Source organism: Eucyclogobius newberryi, unplaced genomic scaffold (assembly GCF_026437365.1).
Source record: "Eucyclogobius newberryi isolate DKJ021-1_F unplaced genomic scaffold, fEucNew1.0.hap1 SCAF_1, whole genome shotgun sequence".
Taxonomy (NCBI): Eukaryota; Metazoa; Chordata; class Actinopteri; order Gobiiformes; family Gobiidae; genus Eucyclogobius; species Eucyclogobius newberryi.
In genome coordinates this window covers 11,263,630-11,290,197 of record NW_027315723.1, presented here as the reverse complement: position 1 = coordinate 11,290,197, position 26,568 = coordinate 11,263,630, and the positions used below count along the sequence as shown (strand labels likewise).

The window sequence follows — 26,568 nt, the reverse complement described above, 5'->3', positions numbered from 1 at the left end:
TGACACAGTGGTTGAAAGTGCAAGAGTACTTTTACTGAAGATTGTATAGAAGTAATTCTGAATCTCAGTGGGGCGTTCATTTTTTATTATAAAGGTTGAGGAAATATTTGCATGAAGTTGTATCTAAGAAGTGAGCAAATTATGCAGATACATTTTTATTTTATATGACAATAACAATTACATGAAACAGAGACTCATTTTTGTAATTAGAATCAGCATTTTAATAAATAGTATGCACAGTATAACATCAGCAGTGAAGAAATGTAGCTATGCCAACTATGCCATGCTGGGGCTGTACAAAACTTAAAAATCATTGCTAATGTAATTATTATACTTTGTGTGAGAATCTTAAATAGTCTTTTTGAAGTACCTTTTGTATCTCCAATTAAATGGATATCTTATGTGTTGTACTGAGCCATGAAAGAAGGACGGCGAGCTGTAAGACATCGCGTTAACATGTAATTGCCAAACTATTCTTAACCAGGAAGATTAGTAAAAGGCTAATAAGCAGTAACAATTAATTATGCATGTGAACAAGGCCGTGCTATTGAGAAATTCATTATAATCGTGCCCTGTGATAAAAAAAAAACAGCTTAGTGAAATCACAGAAGCCATAGTCAATTCCTTATGCCCATTACTGCCTGTATGGCAAGTATTTACAATGTTGCAGCCGCCTTTAGGGACTCAGTAAACTACCAGATCAACTCAAGCCAAAAAAAGTATTGTGGAGGGAAGTTCACGGTAGTTTTCCTTTTAAATTGGATTCAGTCGGTGCCAAGGTTTTTTGGAGTCAGCATACAGTCACTGTGGGTGGAATAACACTTCATTTTATCCTTGCTTTTCGAAGATTTTATTGTTCTTGGAAAAAATATGCACAATTTCACAAACAAGCCATAATATCATTCTTTATTTATTTTTTTATCAGTTTACAACTCATAGTATATTCTATACAGCATTGAAGGCACACACAAAAACAAAAAAGATATAATAATTATTAATAATAAACGTAAGTATATACAACATATACAGAATAAATAAGTCAATCTATTTTAGTATAAAAGCTACCGAGCATGTGCTTGAATGAACCTTTTGAATATGCAATTTCCAATTCTCCAGAGCTGTTGGAATATTATCAGTGACAAAAATCAAAGTTTCATTATTTCAATACTAATGTATATATGGCATCCATTGAAAACCAGTTCCAAGTGGTAGCACGAGGCAGAATATAATTTGTAACAAAAATAGGTTTCCTGTCGAACCATTCACATCCTCATAGTGGCTCATCTCGAAACAAAAATAAAGTCATCAGCAGGACTTGATTGTCATGCACCGTCTTATGGCATCTGAACAGTGCAGTGCATTTGTACATTTGTGTAGACGATACTGTAACTCGAAGTGATCTTCTTTCTATAGGAGAACTGACTCACCTTTAAAGTGAAGCCGTATAAAAATAAATAAGGTCCTTTTGACTGCTAACATTGCAGTGTGTCAAAAAACGTCAGCGAAACAACAATGAAACCATTTTCCTTTCACAATTTGTCCCATGTACACTTGGCATTTCGCTGACTGTACGGCACAATGAGCATTCGGGTAACACTTGCATCTGGCTGACAGAGGGGAGTAATCAGGTCACAGCCCGACTAAGGATATAGTGATTAAACAGCAATTCTAGGTCAAGTGGTGATTGGAATTCACTCACTTGGTTCTCGCACACATCTGCTGCCATCCTGCCGGGGTGCGGGATGAGATTGAGGGACCGCGGGGGAGTTGGATCAATGTGTTTGGCAAGAGAACGCCATCAAAACATAATCAATCATAAAAGGCTGAATAAGTGGAATACAAAAGGTTATAGCATGTGCACCCTTAACAAACTGAGATCATAATATAGTAAACAACAACAAGGCATAACATTATGACCACCTGACTTGTAGGTTTTCCAATACATCAAATTTACTGCTTTAAATATTTCTAACCGGTCCATGTATTGATCTACAGTATCCTTAGCTTCCTTCAGGCACTTTTAATAGATACTTACCATTAACACGCCGTAAGAGATGTCGTTTTAAAGACACTCAGTTTTCCAACGTTCTCAAATCAAAACAACTGACTTTGTACCCAATAACATCACATTTTCTGTCAAGGTTGATACAATGCTACTTTCTTGTCAGTGGTCAAAATGGTATGCCTCAGTTCCATAAAGAATTTGCCTAAATTTGAACACTCTTCACCAGCTACGTATTTGGGGTTGACCGAAAAGGATTACACAGGTAAAACCAGTTACATTCTGTGCTACTTAAACATGAGTGATGTGCCCATGGTATATATCTCACACAATGGAACGAAGCAAACAGGACAAGGCACTTGGTCTGGAACAATATAATAATAATTGTCGTATTGTCTTTTTAGTTGAAAGGAGTTTGATGCTCCAAAACCTCCAAGTAGTCCGGCTCAGAGTGCAAGTTTGCTTTGAGTTCAAAGTACTCGTTCTTAGTTTGCTCTAGCATCACCTTGCGCGGTCTCGAGTACATAATTGTCTCCATCAGCTTTAACTCCTCCTGATGTCCGGGGACCTGCATGTCCACCGCCGACTGAAGCTGGGGCATGTTTTTCCGAACATATTCCGTAATTCCGAGTTGCTGTAGCTCCTTTTCCCGCTCCAAAATGTTCCTGTAAAGCGAACTGGGATTACCAAGCATGACAAACTCCGCGGGGCACTCTCCTGGCAATGACCTGTACTTTGGGTTGCCGGTGAGGGGGGATGTGTTCTCCTTTTCCATGATACTCCGGCAAACTTGGTGTTTCAGTCCGGAATCTTCCATGCTATAATCCATATCGGTGTCATGCTCCTTGTGTTGGGCACAGTAAGTGGGGTTGCGGCAGATTTGGACGATCGGACTGTGTGATCTGTCTTCGTACAAAGAGGACGACCCCGTTCGTTGAGTTAGCGTATGGTGCGTAGTCTTTTGTCCATACATACTATAGTGTAAATGAATCGGACTGCTACTTGAATTGTCTCGAGGTTGCTCTTCTAGCACCTTTCTTTTAGCACTCCTTCGTCTCCGGTGCACGAGGAAAACCACCAGTCCGGCAGAGCAGAATATTATCAACAAAATAAAGACTAGCATGCTCAAGATTAGCACCGATAAGGGTACAGTTTCTGTCAAGGTACTTAGCAAACCATTTCCAGTATTGTCGGGACCAAGCGTAGCTGTGACAACCTCTTCAATGGGGTAGTACGTTCCCAAGCTTGGGCATAGCATTTCATGGCGGAGACTCCTCAGTTCAGATTGCACAACTTTCTTTGGCGTGTGGCACAAAATGGACCCGACCACAGTGTCCTTTTTCAGTTTCTCCACCCACTGTTTTAAGCTGAGCAAGTCACAGCTGCAGTCCCAAGGGTTGTCCTCTAAATAAATCTGCTCCAGGGAGTCGAGTTGGTCTAGCACGTTGCTCACTGGCAGGTGCATGAGTAGATTTTTTCGCAAGTTTAATTTGTTGAGAGGGACATTGCGGAAAATTTGAGGTGGAAGAGCGCTAAGGAGGTTGTTGTTCAGTGACAAGAGCTTAAGGTTTGGGAGAGGGTTAAAAGTGCCGGGAGCAATCTCTTTGATGAGGTTGTATTCCAGGTATAGGAATTCAAGGTTATGGAGGCCAACGAACATAGTGGAGAACAGTTTTTCAATTCTGTTTCCGTTCAAATATAGTTTTTTCAGACTACTCAAGCTAAGAAAAGTTTCATTGTCAATGTAATCGATTCTGTTGTTAGCAAGGTTCAGCAACTCCAAACTATCGTACGTGACAAAGTCTGATTTGCGCAATTTTTGGATCATATTCCCGGTCATGACCAGCTTAGTGGGGCTATGCTGGAGTATCCCGATATCGGACACCTCTTGGATGCCCCGGTCTTGACAATGCATCAAAAATCCTGTCACGGGATGGTTGTGACAAGCACAGAACTCGACACAAGGACTACCCGGAAGGTGAGACGGCAAAGGGGCTTTTGATTCATCTTTGCCGTCACTTTGTTTGGGAATTTGATTCAGCTTTGAAGAGGGGGTGACGACCATATCAAGTGACTTAGAGGGTTCTTCCAAGTTTATGTCTGCATGGGATGGGCATAGGACGTCCCTCTTGACTTTGGCCAGAATGATCCCTTTAAGTTGGTGCGGATGACTACAAACCACATCGCTTATCGCAGATTGCGCCCGCATGTTTTCCATCCAGATTTTTAAATGCAAAATATCACAGTCGCACACAAAGTCATTGTCTTCCAAAAGTAGTTCCATGATGCGTCCAATATGCTCCAGGAATCCGACGTAGGGCAGCGTCTGAAGCTTATTGCCCCGTAAATCGAGATGGGTGAGGGGCACGAAGCGGAAGATGTTGTTGGGCAAAAACTCAACGGAATTATCGTTGAGGATTAGGACTTTGAGACGGATCAGTTTGTTGAAGGCCCCCGGCTCAATGACCCGGATGAAATTTGTGTCAGCTTGGAGGAACTCTAAATTCACCAGGCCTTGAAAAGTGTCCTCTTTCAGGGTGACAAGGAAATTGCTATTTATGTGGAGTTTTTTCAGTGATCCGAGAGCGCTGAAGACCCCTGGCTCCAACTCTTGTATGCTATTACCCCCGATGTGCAGCGAAAGGGCATGCTTAAGCCCTTCCATCTCCTCAGCACGCAGCTCGACCAAGTCATTTTTGTAGAGGTTCAGGTGGAAGGGTACGCCTGCCGGGACTTTGATTTGGGAGATTTTACTTATGTTCCTCTGCTCACAGTTCAAATACAAGATACCATCTTTGCCCTCGCATGAACACAGGGAGTCACAGGATTCACTGAGAGAGGATGATGCCTCTGATGGGGGGATATCTTGGGATTTGGCCATGGACAGAAACAAGCCGATGAAAATGAGACAGGACTGCATCTCGGCGGATCTGAAACAAAAACAGAAAAGAGGAACAATGTTTACTATTAGCACTGGCTGACTTGATCCCCTCATATTGATACATTGAACATGTATATTTGTTACTTATAAAAAAGTATTAAACCTTTAATAAGGGTTATGAACTTGATAACAGTAACCCAAGTTACTGTAATGACAGTCCACTGAACTGATCAGTAACTTTTTTCTTAGTTGAGTAACCGGCTTGTTTCCGTGGAGATGGATTTGTTTATTGTCAGATTGTGGAACATTCCAGCCAAAGCAAATACATCTCAATGGAGACAAGCAAGGGGCGGGCCCTGAACCAGAAAGTTGCACAAGGCGCTTTTGAAATAAACCTGAGGTTAAACAGCAGGTGAATTCTATCCAATGTTGTGCCATTTAACACATGCTCACAAAAAAGATAACTATTTATTTCTCAAAAAACTAGTTTCATCTGCAAATAGTTCCATGTCATGATTGTGTAGTTTTGCAAGACCTATGCAAGCTATGAAGGAAGCCATGTAGGGAGCTTGAAGGCATTTTAACTTTAAATTATTGCAGTGTTAAAAAAACACATTAAAAAATTAATAGAATTTTTTAATTGTATGCAGTAAACAAAAAGAGCCAGAAAGCTTGTTTTAAAAAGATGATGGTTCATACATTTCACCAACAAATTAAACATGTTTTATTTGTTCATAAATAAAAGTGGGGATGCACCTATTGAATTAAACCATCCAGGCCAATATTTGGTCCATCTGCTACTGATTTTATCACAGTCCCATTAAAATGTGATAAATTGTACAACTCAAGAAATGATGCATACTTCAGTAAAGATGGAAACAAATTACATGTATGGACTGAATGTTAGACATTATGTTAACATGACTAACACTGAAAAAAGATATCCCATCCCGCAGGATCTTTATCATGCAACTTTCATGTACTATGGCAAATAAACTGTAGTTGGAAACGGCATAAAATGACGTATATAAGTTCATAGTATGCATGAGAGGTCACACTCATGCCGAACAGTGGAGAACAGCCTTTATATAGTCATTTCGCATTAAAGATGCATTAATCTAAAAGGCGAAACAATGTTTAAAAGAGCGCTGTCCCAAACTAAGCTGTGAATGTTTCTTTATATAGTTGCATTGTTGTAACCCAGTCTGACATTACATGAAGCTGCACAGTAGAATTGCAACATATACTGCACTTGTATAGCACCGTATACTGCACTTGTTACCATAATAAAGATAAAAAATATTTGGTCCGAAGCATGTTTTTTGTGTGTTTTATATTTTTCTTTATATATTTTTTTTTTGTATCAACACATAATCAAATGTGTATCTAATTTCAATATCAGTTTTAGAACGTTGTAATATTTGAGATTTTGAAAACTCTTTAAAGGACAAATGTGATGTATTATTTTTATTGTTATGGCCTTTAAACATGCTCTTGAATACCTTTAGTTTAGCATCTCATGCTATAGACAAAAAAAAAACTTGTCAAAAACAAAAAAAACATTCCCATATTCCCATAGCCCTAACTGAGTCTTAGTGCCATCTACTGGCTGCAAAGGGAATTAAACAAGTTAATTATAAACAACTGGATTCATTTTCTCTGAGGGCTGGAAAGCCAAAGTGACTAGATGGGAGAAGTGCATAGAACGAGTCTGGCGATGATTTATAGACTTCATGGTCATATATCAGGGAAATTCAGAGTGTTTTTGATGGGTGGAGGGGGAAAGGACTTCCTAACCAGGATTCAAACTAGTGTGGATGAAGCTAAATGCAACTCCAGGTATGTGTTTGAAGAGGAAACATGGTTAAAAGATCCCAAAAGTTATTTTAGCATAAAATGTGTCTTTTATTCATAAAGGACACATTTTAACTCCAGAATATTCAACTCAAGAATTTAGTATTTTTATAATAAACTGAAATGTACTTGGACTTCCAAGGCAGAATTTAAGTAACTGCCAAAAAGCTACTAATGCAGAGCTTCTAGGAGGAGTGTTTTATCAAGTACATTTATTTATCAAAGCATGAATAATAGCGGAAAGATGGAATTTCTCTCCGGTGACTCTGTGCCATTATGGCAAGAGAATATCCTTCTTACTTTAACGATTTTTTTTGCCCTTTGTATATATTTGAACAAAGGCAATGACTCATAACAATGCAGCAGTCAAATCAATCTTTTTAAACCCTCACATTTAGAATACAGGCAGCAAGAAAGGGAAAAAAATCATGGCTGCTTCAATGATCTGTAATGCACACTATGTACAATCATTTATTAGACAATTAGTTAATTAGGACCAATTAGGTTTACAATTTGAGTGTATCTAAAAGTGAGGCTGATGGCGAGAGGCTTCAGCACTTCGGAAGTCGGAAACTATTGTGCTAATTTGAATAGATTTGTATGGATCAAAGGCCAGACTGTGCAAGGATTACTTAAGTGTCTTAGAGAGATGAAGGAAGAGAAAGACTTGACTAAAATAATACACACACACACACACACACACACACACACTTTTACAGTCAAAAACAAATAGTTTGGCATTTTTGGAACAAAGTCTATTACATTTTGATTGTTGGTTCAGTTTGTGTTATCCATTTATTTTCATGATGGCCTTCTCCCCTGCAGCCAGACGAATGCCCCAAAGGTATCCATTTATTGTGTCCATGGCAGGAGTTTAGAGGCCCAAATACACTATACTGACGTTCAGTGGAATGCTTTGTCTCAAACTAATATATTTAAACAATAGAACAAACCCCAAAACACATGGTGGGCTACTTGGACACCACAATTTCCAGCAACTAGTCTTTTCCTGTGAATAATGTGTATTTTAATACTAGTGGTACCAGAAGTACACAAAGGAAAACTGGTTTCAGTGGTAATAGTACATGTATTAGCACTATAATTGGAAACATGTTTAAGTATAAGTGGTTATGTGGTAGCAGTTGTAGAAATATGAAAGTATTAATGATTACTAGTGCCTGAGATTGCCACTGAATTATTGAATACATACACTCCAAAAAACTAGTACAATAAAATATTGCAATTATTTTTACAAAACAGACTCTACATTGCTCTGTGTCTCCTCCTTATTCTGCCATGTATTCTGCACATGTTCTAAGGCACACTATTTGTCAAAGTCTAAAACCCATCTGTTCCAATCTACCAACTTTCCTCAACCTCTTTGTGTTTAACTTCTGGTATGTACTTGTCTATTGAAAGCCAATGAGACGTGGAAACTGTTTGCGGAGGTGTACGCGCTACACCTATAATTGTAGAAAATGCAGTCGGCTGTTGTTGGTCACATGCCGGTGTATTGTACACACATTTTGAATGCAGGAATCACATTCAGGTCAATGATAAGACACTGTGATGACAACACAAAAACTATTTTGCAAAGATTATTCTAAAAAAAAAAAAAAAAAATGAATGAAAAAAAAACAAAGACAAGCCTAGCAAAACCAGAACCAAATGTGACCTAACCTAAATATTAATACTTTTTTCTCAAGAAACAAAAGGAAATGTTATTGCATTCTTGCCTCATTTCTGGTTCACCTTTTCCCTTAAGCTACCTCTCGAAAGATATTCTAGCTGGTGGGTAAAGTCAAAATCATTGATGAAAAAAACCAGGCCAACGCTATCTCCACAGTCTTTGGTATTCAGAAACACTGCGCTGTATATCTGAAGGTCATTGTTAACTTTATTGCGCTGCTAGATAGAGTTTTGTACTGTATGTGAGGGCATGCAAGTATTTGAAAGGATGGAGGAGACATCCCACACAAAAGACCTGTAGTTATTATTTATACTATAGATTGGACTATTTCATAATGTATAAGGGCATGTGTATTCCAAAAAGAGTTAGTCCTGCATGTCAATCATAGGTAAACATCGCAATACTGCTCCTACTAATTTAATACACTTGTTCACATCTAGTTTTCATAGATTTGACCAGAATTTTGTTATGCGTTTTCACAATTTTATCTATTTACACAGACACCAAAAATATAATCATATATAATCATAATCTAACTTCTGATCATTGAAATGTGAGGTGAACATTTTAAGATGTGTTCATACATTGTACTTTGTCTTCATATGTGTCACAACTACACAAAATAAGTGATTCAACACCATGTCAGCATTTTAAAAGTAATTAAATGTATACGTTTGCTGTGTGAAACAAGGTATTCAGCCATTTTTCAATTGGCTTTCCGGTTTAGTTGATCTCAATTGTTTAAGGACTAAAAAAGGGGAGCTCCAATATTTAGTGCTGGAAGATATCTTTGGCCGTTTTCATTATTTATTCATGTCAGCTCCGTCAAACGTCTGGCGGCGGTCAAGATGCCCCTGCGAGACTCACCTCCTGTTCTGCCCATTCGCTTATAAGACAAAGCAAAATGAAACAAAAGCTATTAACAGATGCTATCGGAGCAGTTTTTGCCCAGATATGAACTGGCATACAGTATAAGCTGCATGCTGGACTTCAAACAGACTCCATAACCGATCCATTTTCCATTTCAAGTGTGACAAACACCCTAACCATGCCAGGCGAGAACATTTGCATTTACTCAACTCTTTAAAAACACTTTGCAATGAAGACAATTCAATTAGGAAAATGCAAGATGGCATCTTTTATGCATATTAAACAAGGCCAAAAAAGCTTTCAAAATATTCCAGCAAATTCAAAATCCGAGCAAATGAGGAGATCTGAGGAGAATGTTTACCGCATGCAAAGCTGTACGTCATGCACTCCAACAGGATTTCAGCATTTCAAATCCTATAAACATTGCACTTGATCCAAACGACTCAAATTTTTCCAGTCTAGTGGCAGCTCTTAAAAGTATAAACAACTTTTTGCATTCATTTCAACATAAATCATAGGGCTGTGAGGGGTTTTATTTGAAAGGGACTTACCAAACAACTATGGGCCTATGACAGGCAGTAGTTTCAGTAGATTGAGCAGTGTATTTCTACTCAATGAAAAAAGCATGAATTTACCCCTGAACTATAAGATATATATTTGATATTATCAGAGGATTAGGCCAAACTAAAATATAACAAATTGTTGTTTGCTGGCCACTTTTAGACTGAGTCAAAACGTATTTGCACTGCAGTTTATACAATGCTGCTGCAGTTGCTTATTATAAGGCCACTTTGTTTTAAAGGACAGGTATTATACATTATTGCTATTGGCCTTTGAAACATGGTCTTGAGTCCCTTTACTTTAGCATCTAATATTTTAGAATACAAAAAAAATATTGACTTCATGTCTCTCTGGCATTTCCCATGCAAGGAATTGACTTTGGGGTCCATCTACTGGCAGCAGAGGGAATAACATAGGTGAAACAAATGCTAGTTTCCCCCTGCCACGCTTATGTAAGCACACAGATGTAATAGACAGGATTTGACGGCAGAAAAGCACAGCAATTATTTATGGACTTCAAACAGCGCAGACTATCTCGGAGCTTTACCTTCACAGATAGTTGTTTTTTGAGGCTCAGAGAGAGAGGACTTTATAAACAGGATTCATCAAACAAGCCTGACGGAAGCTAAATTGATTTGATGAGGAAACAATGTTACAAAAGCTCAAGAATTTAAATTTCGCAGAATATGTGTCCTTTGTGTACATAGTAAGCCTATTTTAATTTTTATACAACAGTACATTTTAATTGTTTTTCTTTAACGCGTGTCCCTTTTGATTTTAATTTTAATTGAATGTAATCAATCACTCACCGCACTGTTCACTTTCTGTACTACATCCGTAAATTCAACTGTAAATTGTGTTTAAGCCCATTTTTATTTTTTATCCTATAGCAGATTTAAATCATTTTCCTTTTTGATTTTATATAGGGTATTTTAGCATTGTTCATTGTTTTATGTTGCACCGAATCACCAAAGCAAGTTGCTATGTGAAGGCAATAAACCTTTTCTGATTTTGATAAAGGTCGATGGAGATGTTATAGATAAACACGAACAAACCAAGTCACAGGTCAGAGCTGAGGAGGCGCACACTGCAGTCTCAGAAGAATGCAGGTTTTTACATCTCATTTACTTTGAAATAAAACACATGTAATTGAATAGATGAAGTTGATACAGTGGAGAATCCCATGCAAAGTTATAGCATCTCCACAAAAGAGATATCGTTCACCTTAAGGCAAAACTGTGCATCAACAAAGATTGGTAAAGCATCAAAATCTAGACACAAAAAGCTGTCCCACCATAGTCTGAGAACTATAATCTTCCAATTGCCGAATTCATTAACCTTATACAACTTTTATTTTTAGCTTTTTTCTTTTGTCCCCCCCACGCAATTCACTGACAAACATTTTCCTCACACATCCTCACACTGTCTCGCGCATGCCTTTGGTGTGTGGGAAGATGCCAGCGCACTAACCATGCACCTTACCACTCCTTCAAGAGTCCAATCAAGTGTAAATAACGCCATGTTCCCTGGATTGTGTATCCATCTGCGTACAACGCCTCGACAACACGCCGCCTCGACCTCACATTGATCAATTATTCTAATGACTGCTGACATTTCATAGCCCGAAACCATTCAAATCACTCAATGCAATGTGTTTAATAGGGCCGGTGTACTGCGGGGGATCCTTAATTCGCCATTTTTACTAAGGAAACAAAGTGGGTCGATTGCCAATGACTCCAAAATGACATTTACAGAATGCCCTGACAAAATACCAGCAGAATAGTATGCTACGTGCTCATTATACAATTCTTCAGGTACTGCAAAAAACATATTGACATTCATTATTCAGTATTGTCAGCGTGTACTCATTGCATATACAGAAGTTGTACCATGATAAGGAGCTGAGCCTAGGGCTGTGCAATATATTCAATTTCAATCATGTTTAAAAAAATATTCCAATCAATTAAAAAAATGGTGTTAAATGTAAAAAAGCTCTGAAATATTTAGGCACTAGTTCTGCACCTCAAGACCAAAATCTTTTTTATTTTACAGGACAATGTTTGTGTTTCTCTCCCCCCCCCCCCCCGTTTTTCCCATAATGCAACACACAACTAAATTATAATCTAAAAATGAGATGACTTTGTGCTTTGTAATGTTCTCATTTTCTTTCACATTGACACATCTTATTATAGCTTTTTACTTCTCAAACTGAATTTGACAACAAAAAGAGAAGATAAATTGTTTTTGCAAACCACTCATTTTGTTTTATTCCACATTAATCCGCAACAAGCTCTATCTTTTTCCCCAGCATTTGCATGTGTGATTCTGCATTCACCATTCAATAACCGCTGCAGCTTCCCTTGCATCTCTGTCAACATTAATGCCAGTCATTGCGATCGCATTTCACAGCCGTACACTTGCCATTATATGTGAAAGTTAGAACTAAACTTGTGGAAGACCGATCTGGACTCAAACGGTCAGTGAGCACATTCTCATTACTGGACAGCGGCCTGCACGTGCCCTTGCCCCGCATCGATTTGACATGGTTCACTCGGCACACGATGTGCTGCGGTACAACGTATTTTTACACACATTTGTCATAGTTTGCAGCGGATAAGCGCATACGTGACATAACCTAGCTTTGCACTTTGTGTTCCCTGCACAGTTTCGGACCATATTTTTAGATATTAAACATGTCTACAGTCATGTTCTCTCCCCATCACTCTCAGGATGAGCAAGGCAAGCGTGTGCTGTAAATAACCCAGGAGGCACGGGCCTAATTCTTTCTGCTGTCGCGCGACACAATTTGATGTACAAGTATAAAAGTGTTGTTATCCCCAGTGGCAGCAAGCGCATTCAAGACTAATCTGCCAACTCACTCTTTTAAAGCACATTTGGGTGTTTTTATGTGTTTGAAGAATGTTAACTTGGAGCTAGGGATGTCACAATACAACACTGTTCCAATAGTAGGTGATCATGCTTTCTGAATGCAAAAGCAAAGTTATTGTGATATATACAGCAACATAAAAAAACATTTTACATACATGTGTACTTTTTGGAGAAGATTGAATTTACATGACCTACTTGGATCAAAGATCATGATATCATACACAGTTTTTAAGGAATTAATATTGATAAAGTATGTATAAAAATGTGTAATGTGTGTGTTTAAATATATGTTTCATTAGTCTGGTTAAAAGATAAACCTGATCGATCCCAACACAATCACCTATAAAAGTCTGGCCTCTTCTTGAGTCTCATCTTACTCTCCTAGCATTCCTCTGACCTTACTTTCTTGGCCACCAACAGTGACGCTGATTTATGGATGTTGACAAGGCAGAGGTTGTCGGAGTAAATTTTAATTCTCCCAAGTCTGAGGCCGCTGTCAGGTCAGTATAAATACTGCTTAATATACTACCAGTGGTGTCTGTGTGCAAGCTAATATATGGGCCGCACTTCAACGTTTTAAACTTTGCAGCCTTTACCAGTCAACAATGCCATTGATTTATGATAATAAACAATCCTCGACATTAATTCAAGATGTAAATATTCCGTATTGTCAAGTTCAGTAACAGTTAATATAACACAAAAGAGGCCTCTTCAACTACAGCACAATGGGAAATGTCTACATTAATCGCATCTTGTGTCGCATAATAACCTTGATACTATTTTTTTCTTGCTCAACTCAATGTGAGGATGCTTCTTGTGCATCAACACACTGTATGTTGGAAACGAGTTTAGAACATGCAGCAGTAAAATTAGACTTTCGTGGCCAGACCTGACTCACGGGTCAAAAGAAAACATGTGCATCACTACCATGGACCATAAATATCTCATGTTACAACGTAACAATCACGCGATAAGTACGAGCTCAGGAGCAGATGATCCAGATGTGAAGACACAGGCAGATCAGCTCACACAGAGTAATCAAGAACAGAAGTTAAACTTCAGAATGCTGAGTGTTTTATTACAATCCAACTCATATTCACTGAGAAATTAGTCTAATTAGTCCCACAGCGCAGCGGGAACCGCAAGAACACCCGTTCAAAAGACACATCACTACCGTGTTTATGTGAAAATATCTCATGTTACAACATGGGCACCTGTGGTTAATTGACAGGAGCGGCCCGTATATGGACAAGTTCTAGTTTCTTCATGAGCGCTGTAAAGCCTGAAAAGTATGGTACCTCATTATTTCAGGTAAAGCGTCCCTGCATGATCTAACAGAATGCACTTCGTCAAAACAGACTGTGTGATTAATCTGCGTCAATTTATTATTAATGTGTTCATTTTCTATAATTAATCACATTAATTAATGTGTTGACTTTGACAGCTTTCACAATATTTATTTTATTTCCACAGAAAATCATCTACATGTAAAACGCATGTAGTTTGAGAGTTTTGATTTGAGGGGAAAAAATGGTTTGTTTATTTATTTTTAAGCTGCATTGTTTAAATCATCGTATTATTGCTAATACCAAATGTTATTGTGCAAAACAAAAATCATAAATATGTTTGTTAAATGTCAAAAGCTTTATGTTATGTTCAAAACAAAAAAACAGTGCCAAATGTCCATAGCAATTCTAACGGGTTGTAATTTTTATTCATATTCTTCAATACTGAAAGCAATGATAATGTAGTTTTTGAAGAGAAATAGTACAATGAAAAATACTGAGACTCCCAAGCTAAAATAAATAAACTTTTATTTCTCTAACGCAACTTTCATCAGCACATTCTGCTACGGACACATCTAATTACACCTGCTAATAAACATCATTTAAACGGTGCACAATGAAACTTTTCACGGCTAGGATCCACCCCCTGCTTTTTACATGCAACTAGGCCAAGTTACAGGTCAGATCTGTGGCAAGGCAAGCCCCCTCACTAGAAAGCAGAAAACACCAATATTGAATACCGGCATGAGAAGTTATTAATCATTAGTTGTCATTATTTCTACTGTACACCCATTGACGAAGCTACAGTAGACTTGCTCACTAAACTGGAATAATGGCAGTTACAGTAATTAAACCATTTAATGCCCCCCCAGTGCCTTTCACCTTGTTCATTTCCAACAGCAGAAGCAGCATCTGTACAGAGCCTGCTCCAAACAGCCTCCCCGTGCACAGACACATCCCTCTGGCGTAGCTAGCGGCGCACACAGCCACTGCAGTTTACTGTGGGACTACAAGGATCGCGCATGGCTGCTCGCCCTCCCTCTGCAAGACTCAGCTGTATCGAGTAACATTTAACAGCTGGCTTCCATAACAATAAGTGTACTCTAATGTGTCTATATACAATATGAGCTCCTTGTTTACGCTGTATTGCAGCAAAATTCTAATTTTCTACACAAAGAGAATCATGACTGTAATTAAATGTGTTCTTTGGCAAAATGGTTTATGTTGTTAAGACAAAAAAAAAAAAAAAAATAGCAATATTAATGAGCTGGTAATCCCTGTTCAATGTATTCAGAGTCTTTCTTATTGTGGCTACTTCTACTCCCAACAAACAGGGATGTAAAGATTATAAGGTTCAAATTATGTTTTTAATCTGTTTTAGCAAAGTCACTTTATTCTGTTACTCAGAAGGTTCAATTTTGTGAAGCCAAAATTGAGGAATTGGACATAAGAAAACGAAAGGTATCACTGTTTGGTTGTGGGCTCAGTAATCCTGAATAATCGTTAAATCACGTTATTCATTTCTAACAATAATTGTAACACTAAAATGTGATATTGTGACATCCTTAACAAATAATACTAATAATACAAATCCAATAGCCTTGTTGATGTCTTAATTCAAGTTGTTCCTATATTGTATCCAGAGTTGGAGGTAACGTGTTAGCTGGTAACCCATTAGCATACTCAAATTATGTTTTTAGTAACGAGGAACATAACGCGTTAGTTTTGGGTACCCATGTCATTTTTTGTTACTTTTTCAAATCAGTGACTAGTGAGTCTTGTCCTCACACCAAGAGAGATTAAAGGTGCCATAACGTGCATTTTTTCATGTTCCGTAGTCTATCCTAAGTGTATAATTGATAATAATAAGTGGTGACGCGTGCTTGCCCTTATGACGCGGTCTTGCCCCACCCCCCGTCAGTTTGGAGATTCGAGGAAAGGAGATAGTCTGTACTATAGCTAAACACTGCAGGAATAAAAAAAAAAAAAAACTCTGGGTACATATATGAAGCACAAATAGCAATGTAAGAAGGTTAAAAGCTCTGAAAAGTCGATTTTCCATGTTATGGGACCTTTAACTTTCCAATGCACGTTTTGAAAAACTACAGTGCTAAAACAAGCGCTTTCTGTTGTTGTGCGTCTGTGCCATTGCTAATCCACCATTTTTTTTTCACAATGGTTTTTCCTTGCTTGAGGACTGGCCAACACATGCTAATTGTATTATTGTATGGCATTGTATTGTTGTAATCTGTCAACATAAAAGATAATAAAGCTCAGTCAAAACGCATTTAGGTTATCCACTAATGTTAATTATGGTTAACGCAAGAGTACTCTAACGAGTTATTTGAACATACATATACGACTACTTCTACTAATGCCACTACTAACGCAAATGTAACACCCTTATTGACATCTTGGTATAGTTTGCCATGTTGACCTATTTGTTTTCATAGATTTGACTGGCAAATGGAGGGACTTTCATCACTGCATTGTAATGTATTGTATGAAAATGTAAGCAAATTTACTTATCGGAATATTCACCATTGTGTTTGCACAAGACTTGTTTTGTTCATGTCCTCTGCACTTCTACTTCATCATTGGAGTTATCATTCATGCTTCCATTCTCTGCTGGTGTGCCTGAATTTCTGATAGGGAACATATGCAGGATAGAGCTATGGCAACGAGATAGAGCTACAAAGTGGGCAAGATAGGATGGACCAGGCACGGCTCCCCTGGCAAGACTGATTTAGCAGGCTTGCCTTTCAAATGGTCTGTTTAACTAATGCGGAGTAATTAGTTCTCCAGAAATGAGCAGGCAACATTACACCAAGGTTACAGTGGTATTAAGGTGTTTGCAGTGAGGGAAGACAGCAGCATATGCATAAAGCTCAAAAAACATTAGATCACAGAAAATCCCCCAGGACCAGATTTGATAGAACCTTACTTTCTAAAGTGGGGAGCTGATTTTATAGCAGAGCCACTTATTTCAATTCTTTTTAATCTTTCAATCAAGACCAAAGAAGGGCATAGATTGGAAATCAGCAGTTCTGGCTGGTTATAGGTCAATATAAAACGTATGTGTTTTATCGAACATTTTGGAATCGCTTGTTTGTGATCAATTGAAATAGTTCCTGTACTCTAATGAAATCCTCTCCAAACTTCAGAAAAATTTACAGTAATGTCACGGAGCATTTATAAGTTACCCTGGTATGATTAGGGAATGAGAGGCAAGCTGAAGAGAGCAGGAAAGCAAGAGAGGTTTCAAAAGATGGACCGGATCGGGCTGAAAAATGGATGGAGGATAAACAAAAGGGCAAAAGGCAGAACTGCCACTCTTGAAGGGCATGTCATGGAAGTGGTTCATGAATAGAACTACCTTGGTTGGTCTTGATTGATGACTCCCTCACTTTTAAACCACACATAGAGATGGTGGGCTTTTTATATGAACGCTTTCTCCTCATGTCTTCAGATGGTGGACACGGTTTTTCATGCTTCTCTCAGGTTCATTACTAACTGTAGAACCATGACACACTGTGACTTGTACTCACGAGTGGGATGGTCTCCTCTGGCCACAAAGAGGCGAGGACATTTGTACATATTTGTTTACAAGGCAATGCTTGGATTACTGCCTCTGTTCATTTGTACTATGATCACACAGAAGTGAGAAGTGTTGACTCGTATTCCTTACGATCAAACGATCAGTTGTTGCTCTCTGTTCCTTTCGCCCTAACAGAGCTGGGGAAGAAAGCCTTTGTTTACTCAGCTTCTTTTGCTTGGAACATGTTGCAGAAAGACTGGAAATTGATTGAGTTCCTGTCTGTAAATGGATTGGAGAAAGAGTTTTTATTTTAATGTTAAAGTGTGTTTGTTATAGCTGTGTACACTTTGCTGCCTCTTGACCAGGGCTCCCTTGTAAAATAATGTGTATGGGATTCTACTGGTAAATAAATAAATATGGAAAAAAGAGCTTGGCAAAGACATGTATAAAAGCAATTTCAAAGGTGCACTATGTAACTTTTCTGTTGCAGGATCTGATAATGGCAGGGTACTGCTTTGCCTGGAATGCTCATTATATTAAATTACTGGTGTTTTTATTCTATTTGACTCTGACGTCTTACCTGTAACTTGGCCTGGTGGTATTGCCTGCTTGTCTTCATGCAGAAAGAGAAGTATTTAATGTCACACAGTGCAACAGTGTGACACGAGCCAATGAAGAAGTGTGATCATGCAGAATTATTAATAAGCCATGAGATGTTAAAACCTGTTAACGCGAGACACTAGAAGCTAATTATTATCAATTTGTTTTCTTAATGTTTTGGTCAGTTATCTCTCTAAACATATAAGCTTTCACCTGGAAACAACAATATTGTCCAATCTGCACCTAAAGATGGTGTATTAATTAATCGAATAACATCCAAAGATTTACATGAAACATTGTAATTTTAAAGGCAGTTTTTCTCAAAATGATTTTTTGTCCCCATTAGAGACATAAAGATAAGCCCTTAAAGTAGCACCTCAAACACCAAACTTTACAATCTTGTACTTAAGAAGATTTTGACAAATCGTACAGAAGGATTTGTTGATATAATTCAAAGCCTGAAGTTTGAAACAAAACAAATGGAACATTTTCAGTTAAAAATCAGATTTTCTCAAAAACAAAATAAGATATCTAAAATCTTCTCTTTTAGGGCAAAATGAAGCAAGAAATTGTCTCTATTTTTAGATTTAGCTTTCCCAAATATGTACAATTTTGTTATATCTAAGACATAAAAGGTCTCATTTATAAAAGAAAACATTGCATGAAAAACTTGTTATACATTTGTTCTTACATGTATGTACGTAAACCACATACACAAGTTTCAAATTGGTATTTTCTTATTCACGTGCAGTGTTTTGCCTTAAACACTGAAAATATATTTGTTGAAATGACATATGAATGTATGAATAGCACCTTGTTGACACTTCAATGCAGATAATGACACTACACTTCATTTATTGTACGTATAAGCCTGTTGTTTCTCTTGAATCGGATAATAAATCTTGAATTCTCTCTCAATAATAAAAGTGAAAAGGCCAGAGGGTTTATACTGGTGCCAGTCGCATGACTGAATTATAAATAGGTGGAGATGTTCCGTTGATAAGAACTCACATTATAAGTAGCAAGGAGAATCAACCACATACGGGCATCATTTCTCTAATGCAATGCAAATGATAATCCAATTAAACAGATTCTTATTGACGAGCAGAGAACTCACTATTTTCTTCTAAAAATTGGAATACAGATTTCGCTTCTGAATATAAGCCACACCAACGGAATTAGTGAATTCCATTGGTGTCTATATTTTAACATATATAGACCGCACCTGTCTATAAGCTGCAGGTGTCCATGTTGTAACATGAGATTTTTACACAGAAAGATGACCCATAAGACTCATTCCATTGTGAGGTGGGTTGGGGCGGGTCATAAATGCAGACCGTTGTATCGCATGTTCACTCTTTTCGTGTATCTTTAAAACGTTTAAGACATGTCTAAATTCAGTTCCTCATTAGACTAATTTTGCAGTGAATATGAATCGGATTATAATAAAACATGCAGCATTTGAAGCAGTCTGTTAGTCTGTAAAAATGGAATAATACATAAAATTTCAGCCGAAGTATAAAATAGGGTTCACACGCAGGGTTCAAAACATGTGAAAAAAGTCATCTTTAACGGTACATTAAAAATTTGAATGTACATAAATTACCACTGTTTAAGTTTTAACTGCGTAGAAGGATGTAATGCAAGATAAATCATGAACCTGTCTCCACAATGAGACAATGAACGTTACGCAGATCAGAAAGGTTGATTGAAGTACAGTGTTCAAAAAACAAACAAACATGTCCTTCAGTTAAATAGCCCCTTGAAGTAAAAGCTGTTTTGTTGTAATGGTTGCAGTAATAGGCTTATATTGTGCTTGAAAAAAGAAACATCTGTCATGTACTTCAAATACTATGAATCTACCTGTTATGTTTTGTTTTTAGCACCATACTGTACACTATTATTTAATGTATCCCAATTTGATTTATAATGTCCTGACAAGTTTCAAGCTGTTCTTCCAAGCTATGTTCATTGTGTGGAACAGTTCTCACTAGCCTAATAAAACTTGTCTGAGGTCAAATTAGGAGAAGATCAGCATAACAACATGACAGAAGATTCGAAGAAGAACCCAAAACACGTTCCGGCAAGTTTCCTCTCCATAAAACCGCAGCAAAGATCATGTAACGGTCTGATGTGCAGGTATAAAAACTCCTATACATTTACAGCCCAGTCCCAGTGGAAAGACTTCAAGATCGAGTTGGAACTGTCTGACAGACTTCTCGAGCTTGACGGGCAGCGCCGAGTCGAGGTTTTCTAAAGAAACAAACACATGCTCAAGTCTCTGAACATCACCAAGATAAGAAGACAGGGATAAAAGAAAAATAAAGCATACGGCATCGCTTTTGCTTATGTAAGATGCGGCAGGAAGAGCGATAGCGCCGAGTCCGTTTGTCAAAGACAGATCATTATGTAAGACGTAATGGGACATGATAGGATTGTTTATGAGTAATGTATATGAGGAATTTGACTCAGAGAACATGACTAATGGTTGTTAAAAGTTTGGCAACGAGTGATTGAGGGAGTTTGAGTCAACAGTCGCTAATGTCTTCCAGAAAGTTTGTCATACCGAGTTTAGACAAGTCCACACTCGCTTAAAAGAAGTAAACGCTGTGGTTGCGGATATAAACTAAGGGCAGGGATATCAATAGGTCTTTTTCGCATGACAGTTCAATATATTTGCATTTATAGTGTGTAATAGTGTAAGTTTGGAGTGCTGTTTTTCAATTTAAAGATGTACGGTAAGTTCGCCGATGGAGGGTCCTCTCTATGGAGATGTTATTGCATTGACAAAAAGGTTTAATTCCATGTCATTCCAGATGAAGCAATTCCATTTCCTTAGAGACAAGCAGGTAGTGAAACCGCAAACCGAAAAGTTACAGCGTGCAATTCACCTTTACGCCAATGTCGACCAAAAGGCCGTAGCTCATCAAACGAGAAAAACTCACCTTCGCTTGGATGGATGCATTTCATTGTTAATCCATTTAAACAGAGGTCTACAACTCGATGCCGTTTGGATTTTAATGTTAGAGCATTGTCGATCAGAGGCGGGAAATGGATATCACAATTGTTGTTTGGGGAGATGAGGAGAATTAGAATATCGAGTGTCTTGTGTACAATTACAACTACTAAAGATGACCTCAAAAAGACACAGAGAAGTCAAGTGTCCCTCAAACAAAAAGGTATAAAGTGATACGTCTGCAATTTTGTGGTCAATTTTATGGTCCATTAATGTGTTGTGCGAAACTTGAACCTCAGCAAGATATTAAAGGAGACACATTAAGCTTTTGGTGCGTACTTAGTTTGGGAGCGTACCACAGTGGTCGTCAAAACGTTCACACAAAGTACCACCTGAGAAAATATTTGCCCACCACCTCAAAACCTGATCTAAAACAGCACCGCTCTAGGTCTAATCTATGGCTGAAAGGTTTACCATACGACTACACAGTTACTTTACAAGTTCTAAACCAAAAAGAGGACAAAAATGTTCTTTAAATTGAGCAAATATTTGGACTGCAGAGGAATCCACGTACTACCAGTCGTACATGTTCCATAGTTTGAGAACCCCTGCTATAACATGAGTAGATCATGCTTTTAAATTGTTTTAATTTACATTTTGCTAAGTAAGAGAAACTGGTCCGTTGCTTTCCTAATCAAAACTGCCGATCTGATAAGCTCTTTGTAGTGGCGTGTCATTGACTTGCTTTTAATTCTATAAAGTAGCTACTTGACATTTTAGAACCCTACTTGTGTCACTTGGAGTCTTCATTTAATTTACTTTAAATGATCAGAACTAATTACAGGAATGTGGGCGGGGATAGGGAGTGAATGAAAACAGGAATTTTCTGAACATTCACAGCCACAGTTGCATGACAAAGTAGGATTACTCAAAAATAAGGAGAACTCAAAAATACAGGAATGCAACTTTGAGTATACACTTATGATAAAAAATCTGAAAAGTTTATTTTTTCAATAACACTTCCCATTCAACAGGCACATTTTAGCACATGCCAAAATATTGTCAGAATATCGTCATCAGGATAATGCAAACAATATGTAGATACAAGTTGTTTTTTTTCTCAATATTGCCTTGTCAAATCCTAAATCCTTAAAATAATGCCAAACTACAGCATAGCAGTATTTAGACACTTACGCGCGCCTGCACATATGCGAGTCCATCTTGCAAAAACAGCTGTCTCCACAACATAACATATCTTTCCTCACTCCATTCATCAACAAGATAAATGTCAGAATCAATCTTTGGGATGCCATAATGTGTCACTATTAGATGCAATGTTTAGAAAATACAAAAAAATACAAAATCACAAACAAACTAAAAATGGCTTTAAGCACTGATTTCAAGAACATAAACAATACAGACTTTTAATCAGTTGTTTAGTCTGACTTCTGCTCCAAACCACATGCTTTTACTGACAGAGGATCGGCTGTAGACCTCTGGACATGACTGAATCTCAATCTCGATTCAAATGTGATCAATTGCCCAGCCCTACCCATTAATACTTCCCCGTCCATTAAATCAAACCAATATTTGAGAGATAAAAAGTCATTTTCAATACTCGCACTAATAGACTTTCCATCTCCAAACCTCACTAAACTCCTGATTTGTCAAGTAAACTCCACCAAACGTCAACCAACACAAGACTTCAAAGACGACACATGTGATTAAAGCAGTTACTTATCACGGCTGCTGGCGTGCTCATCTTGTTTTACTCTGTCTCCTTCACTTAGGCTCCTTCTTTTAATCAAGCTGGAGCTGGAAGTTGAGCGAGTGTCTGATGACTGAAGCGCCGCGTTGACTGGAGTTGACCTGCTCCATCTTCACTCGACAAGAACCTTCACGACCAATTAACTCGAGATAGGACTGAGGATGGACTCATTAGCCGTAAGCCATCGTGAAGCCGTCGTTTGGACACGTCTGTGCTCATGCTAGTTTAAAAATGGCATTAGAGTGACTGTGCATTTGTGTGTGAGAGATTTAGATCACAAAATACAGAAAACATTTATATAATGATGTATTTTTCAAGGATTAGGTTGAATTTTGAATCAGACAAAGGTGGTGGAGACATGGAAGAGTTGGCGCTTCGACTGCACAGCAATAAAATCAAAGGTTTGATTCTCGAAACGGATGGGGCTTGTCTGTGTGGAGTTTGCATGTTCTTTCCGCGTCTTTACCGCTAAAACATGTATAATAGGGTTCTTATTGTGTCCAGGACTGCCCAACAGATTCTTAACATTGGTGGGACTTTCAAATGTACAAAATGGTGACGAGGAATGAAAAAAATGAATAGCAGCATGTTGTTTTCAATCTGTGTGGACTTTGCATTTCATTGTTTTGTGAACAAACTAAGATCATTTAAAAAAAAAATCCCAATATACCCAGATAAAAACGGTAACTAAAAGTAAATACACTAGATATTCATGTTAAAAAGTACTGATGATACTGAAATAAACAATTTAAATAGGACACATTTAACAGAACAGAACAGTTAGAATGGTCTGTATCTGTAATAGGGTAATATTTAAGAAACTACAATTACTCTTTGTCAAAAATTGCATTTGAGTGTCTACATAAGGGCATTATTAGCATTTTTAGTTTGTTAGTATGGAGACAAACTACAGTATATTCCTGCTCTTCTCTCTCTAATACAAAGTGTTTGTTTCCCCTTTTATACTTGTGTGCTGGTAAAGTGTAGCAGTTGGAAGATAATGACATAGAATTCCCTCTCACAATGTTTATTATTAACCGTTTTATAGGAGGCAGTGGGCGCTCGGGGCAGTGGGCTTTCTTATTGGACTTTCTTGTCAATAGTTTCAACAAAGCTTCAGGTTAAGCTTGTCCACTTCACACCGTTACGGCTCCGAGTCCAAAAATCCTTTGGGAAGCCGTACGTTAATGTTGGCAGATCGATGCAGGAGAAATATAGAGATCCATAAGTACAGAATCCATTTGTCCTAATCATTGGCTGGAATGGGGGGGGGGGGGGGGGGGATAACTGCGTCTGACGAGCGGCACTGTGGAGAGGATGAGTTGCAATAGGAGCAAACGCTGTGGCAAATAAAAAGCTCCTGTTTGAATAATACAGGAGCTTGAAAATCACGTGTATTATGAGTACATTTATTCAAGGAACTCATACTGTTTGTTGTTTTTACACCTAGAAATCCACCCACACATAATCCAAGCACACACAAAGGGGTAATCCTCCATTGCTTTTAAGCGTGCTTGTCGTATCGTTGTAAAGCCGATTAGCACCCCCTAGCTGCAGCCGATGCAATTTATCCATTGCACCGTCTACCCAAGTTCTCATAGACCAGGAAGAAGCAATTCTAATCATACTTTCGTCGCTATTGGAAGTTGTGCAGCTCGTGTTATATAGGTGCAACATAAATTCTACACCCACTCATTCACAGAAATCAGCAAAAAGTAATAATATGGACTTCCACCTACTCACAAGGGCAAGAGGGAGTTCAGTTCTCATACACCTTGGTCAGTGTTATGGAGACAATTCGATTATATTTTAACAGTGCATTCTGCATTTTGTTCAATAAGCTTGCAAGGCCATTTTTACATAAGGTTATTATGATAATGTCAGTGTTTGCAACGGCACTGCTTGAAAAAAGTTTCACAATTTAACTCCCTCTGACTGCCTAACAATCTAAGTCAAGGAGGGAATTAGATTTGACTCTGCATTATTTAAATGGTAAAATCGCAGCCCTGAGTTCCACTTGAAGTTTCTTGGATATGTGAAATATAGGCTTTGTGTGGAAAGTGAGTTAAATGTGTTAAAGGTGTGAGGGCAAGTGCCATGAAGGAGGTCAATTAATATTTATAATAGGTTCACGCATAAATAGCCTTTGCGTTCATTATATGTTAAATGAAGCTGTCCACGTATCGTGAATCAGCCATGCACAAAATTAGAGATACAAAACTCATTTAAGAGCTTGACAATTTCAGACTAATTAGTACGCTACGCACTTAATTACTGTATTTTAACGAGGGGGTAGTCTGGGAGAAAAAAAAAAGTCTGTTAGAATGAGCAAGTCTGGTGGTGCCCGGTGGTGGAGTGGTTAAGGCACAGCACACGTACACACGGGCTCCAGTGTTGTGAGTTCGGATCCAGACTCCCGACAATTTACTGCATGTCCTCCCCTCTCTCTCATCCCCCATTTCACACTCTCCTTTCCTGCCTAATAAAGCCTGCGGCCCACAACATCTTAAAAAAGAATGAGCAAGTCTGGTGTGCAAAAACAAAGCTGAAAAGTTAAGAAATTGTCCAAAATATTTAAGAGCAATTGGAAAATGTACTCAGCTTTAACATAATACATGTCAGTCAAATAATAAATAGACGTGTGTAATAAAAAACGTTCTCAATTTGTGGACAAAATCGACCCAAGATTATTAGGTCAATCGATAAGTCTTTTAAATGAAATCTGTAGTCCAAAAATAGCCCATTTACAGCAGACAATTTGTATTTATATGGCTGTTTTTTTTTCCACATCCAATTTATTTTGTCAATTAGAATGCTCAATCGTGTAAAGCCAGTCCCAGACTTGGATAAATAGTAACATGCTACACAAGGGGAATGAAAGAAAATGAAAGATTTCGCTGTTGTTAGGTCATGATCTCTGTAATCGTGACAAATTGTTTAATCGTGTCGTTTTTTTTAATCACACACACACACACACGCACACACACCAAACATCTTCTTCTTCTTCTTCCTAGACCCCAATATCAAATAAGTGGAACATCATTTCAGTTACATTTATACAGACCATAAGCAATCAAGACGTTACCGCAATTACAACCGGCATAAACCCGCACACCGGAAACAGCCTGCGCAATAATAAAGCCGTGCACACCGAGTCACTGTGGGATACTGGAACTCCGAGTGGCAGACGGCCAGGTGTGCGCGAGGTAACGGAGCCCCCCAAGGGAAACTAAAAACGCATCGGTCCCCGTCTGTTCTCGTCAACGTTTAACTGGGATCGGTGCGTAACGGGTTTTAGCGACACTGCACACGTCAATTGCCTTTTTTTTCCTCCTCTCTCTCTCTCTCTCATTCCAATTGGTCACGGAACTCTAGGGAAAATACCTCAGCGGAACACTTAACCAGTTGGAACATGTCTTAAAAAAAAAAAAAAAAATCTGGATTCCTGTGAAGTCGCTATAGAAGTCACTCACAGTTGGTTACGTGTAAGAACGTGACTTACCGAAGGAAGCTGGTGCAGAAATGAAGTCCACACACACAAAAAAAGAGAACGTCCCGCTACTGTACGCGGTCCATGTGAAGCGCAGAACGGCTGGTCACATTGGTCAGTTAAATTCTCCAAAGGCAGGACCCCTCCGATGCGCGCATTGACAAGACACGTCCAAGCGCAAAC

The 26,568-nt window shown here is 38.2% G+C and overlaps 1 protein-coding gene across 1 annotated transcript; it reads right to left on the bottom strand.

The window, feature by feature from the left end:
* Positions 1-896: 896 nt before the first annotated feature.
* Positions 897-26,568, bottom strand: slitrk6 (SLIT and NTRK-like family, member 6). The gene is made up of 2 exons (XM_072464123.1): positions 26,398-26,568; positions 897-4,932 (listed from the first exon to the last, which is right to left on the bottom strand). Exon 2 carries the CDS (start codon positions 4,920-4,922, stop codon positions 2,403-2,405), a length of 2,520 nt encoding a protein of 839 aa, XP_072320224.1. The 5' UTR covers positions 4,923-4,932; positions 26,398-26,568; the 3' UTR covers positions 897-2,402.

Bases quoted from the DNA above. Each gene is read 5' to 3' on its own strand.
- slitrk6 (XM_072464123.1), bottom strand. From the start codon at position 4,922: ATGCAGTCCTGTCTCATTTTCATCGGCTTGTTTCTGTCCATGGCCAAA.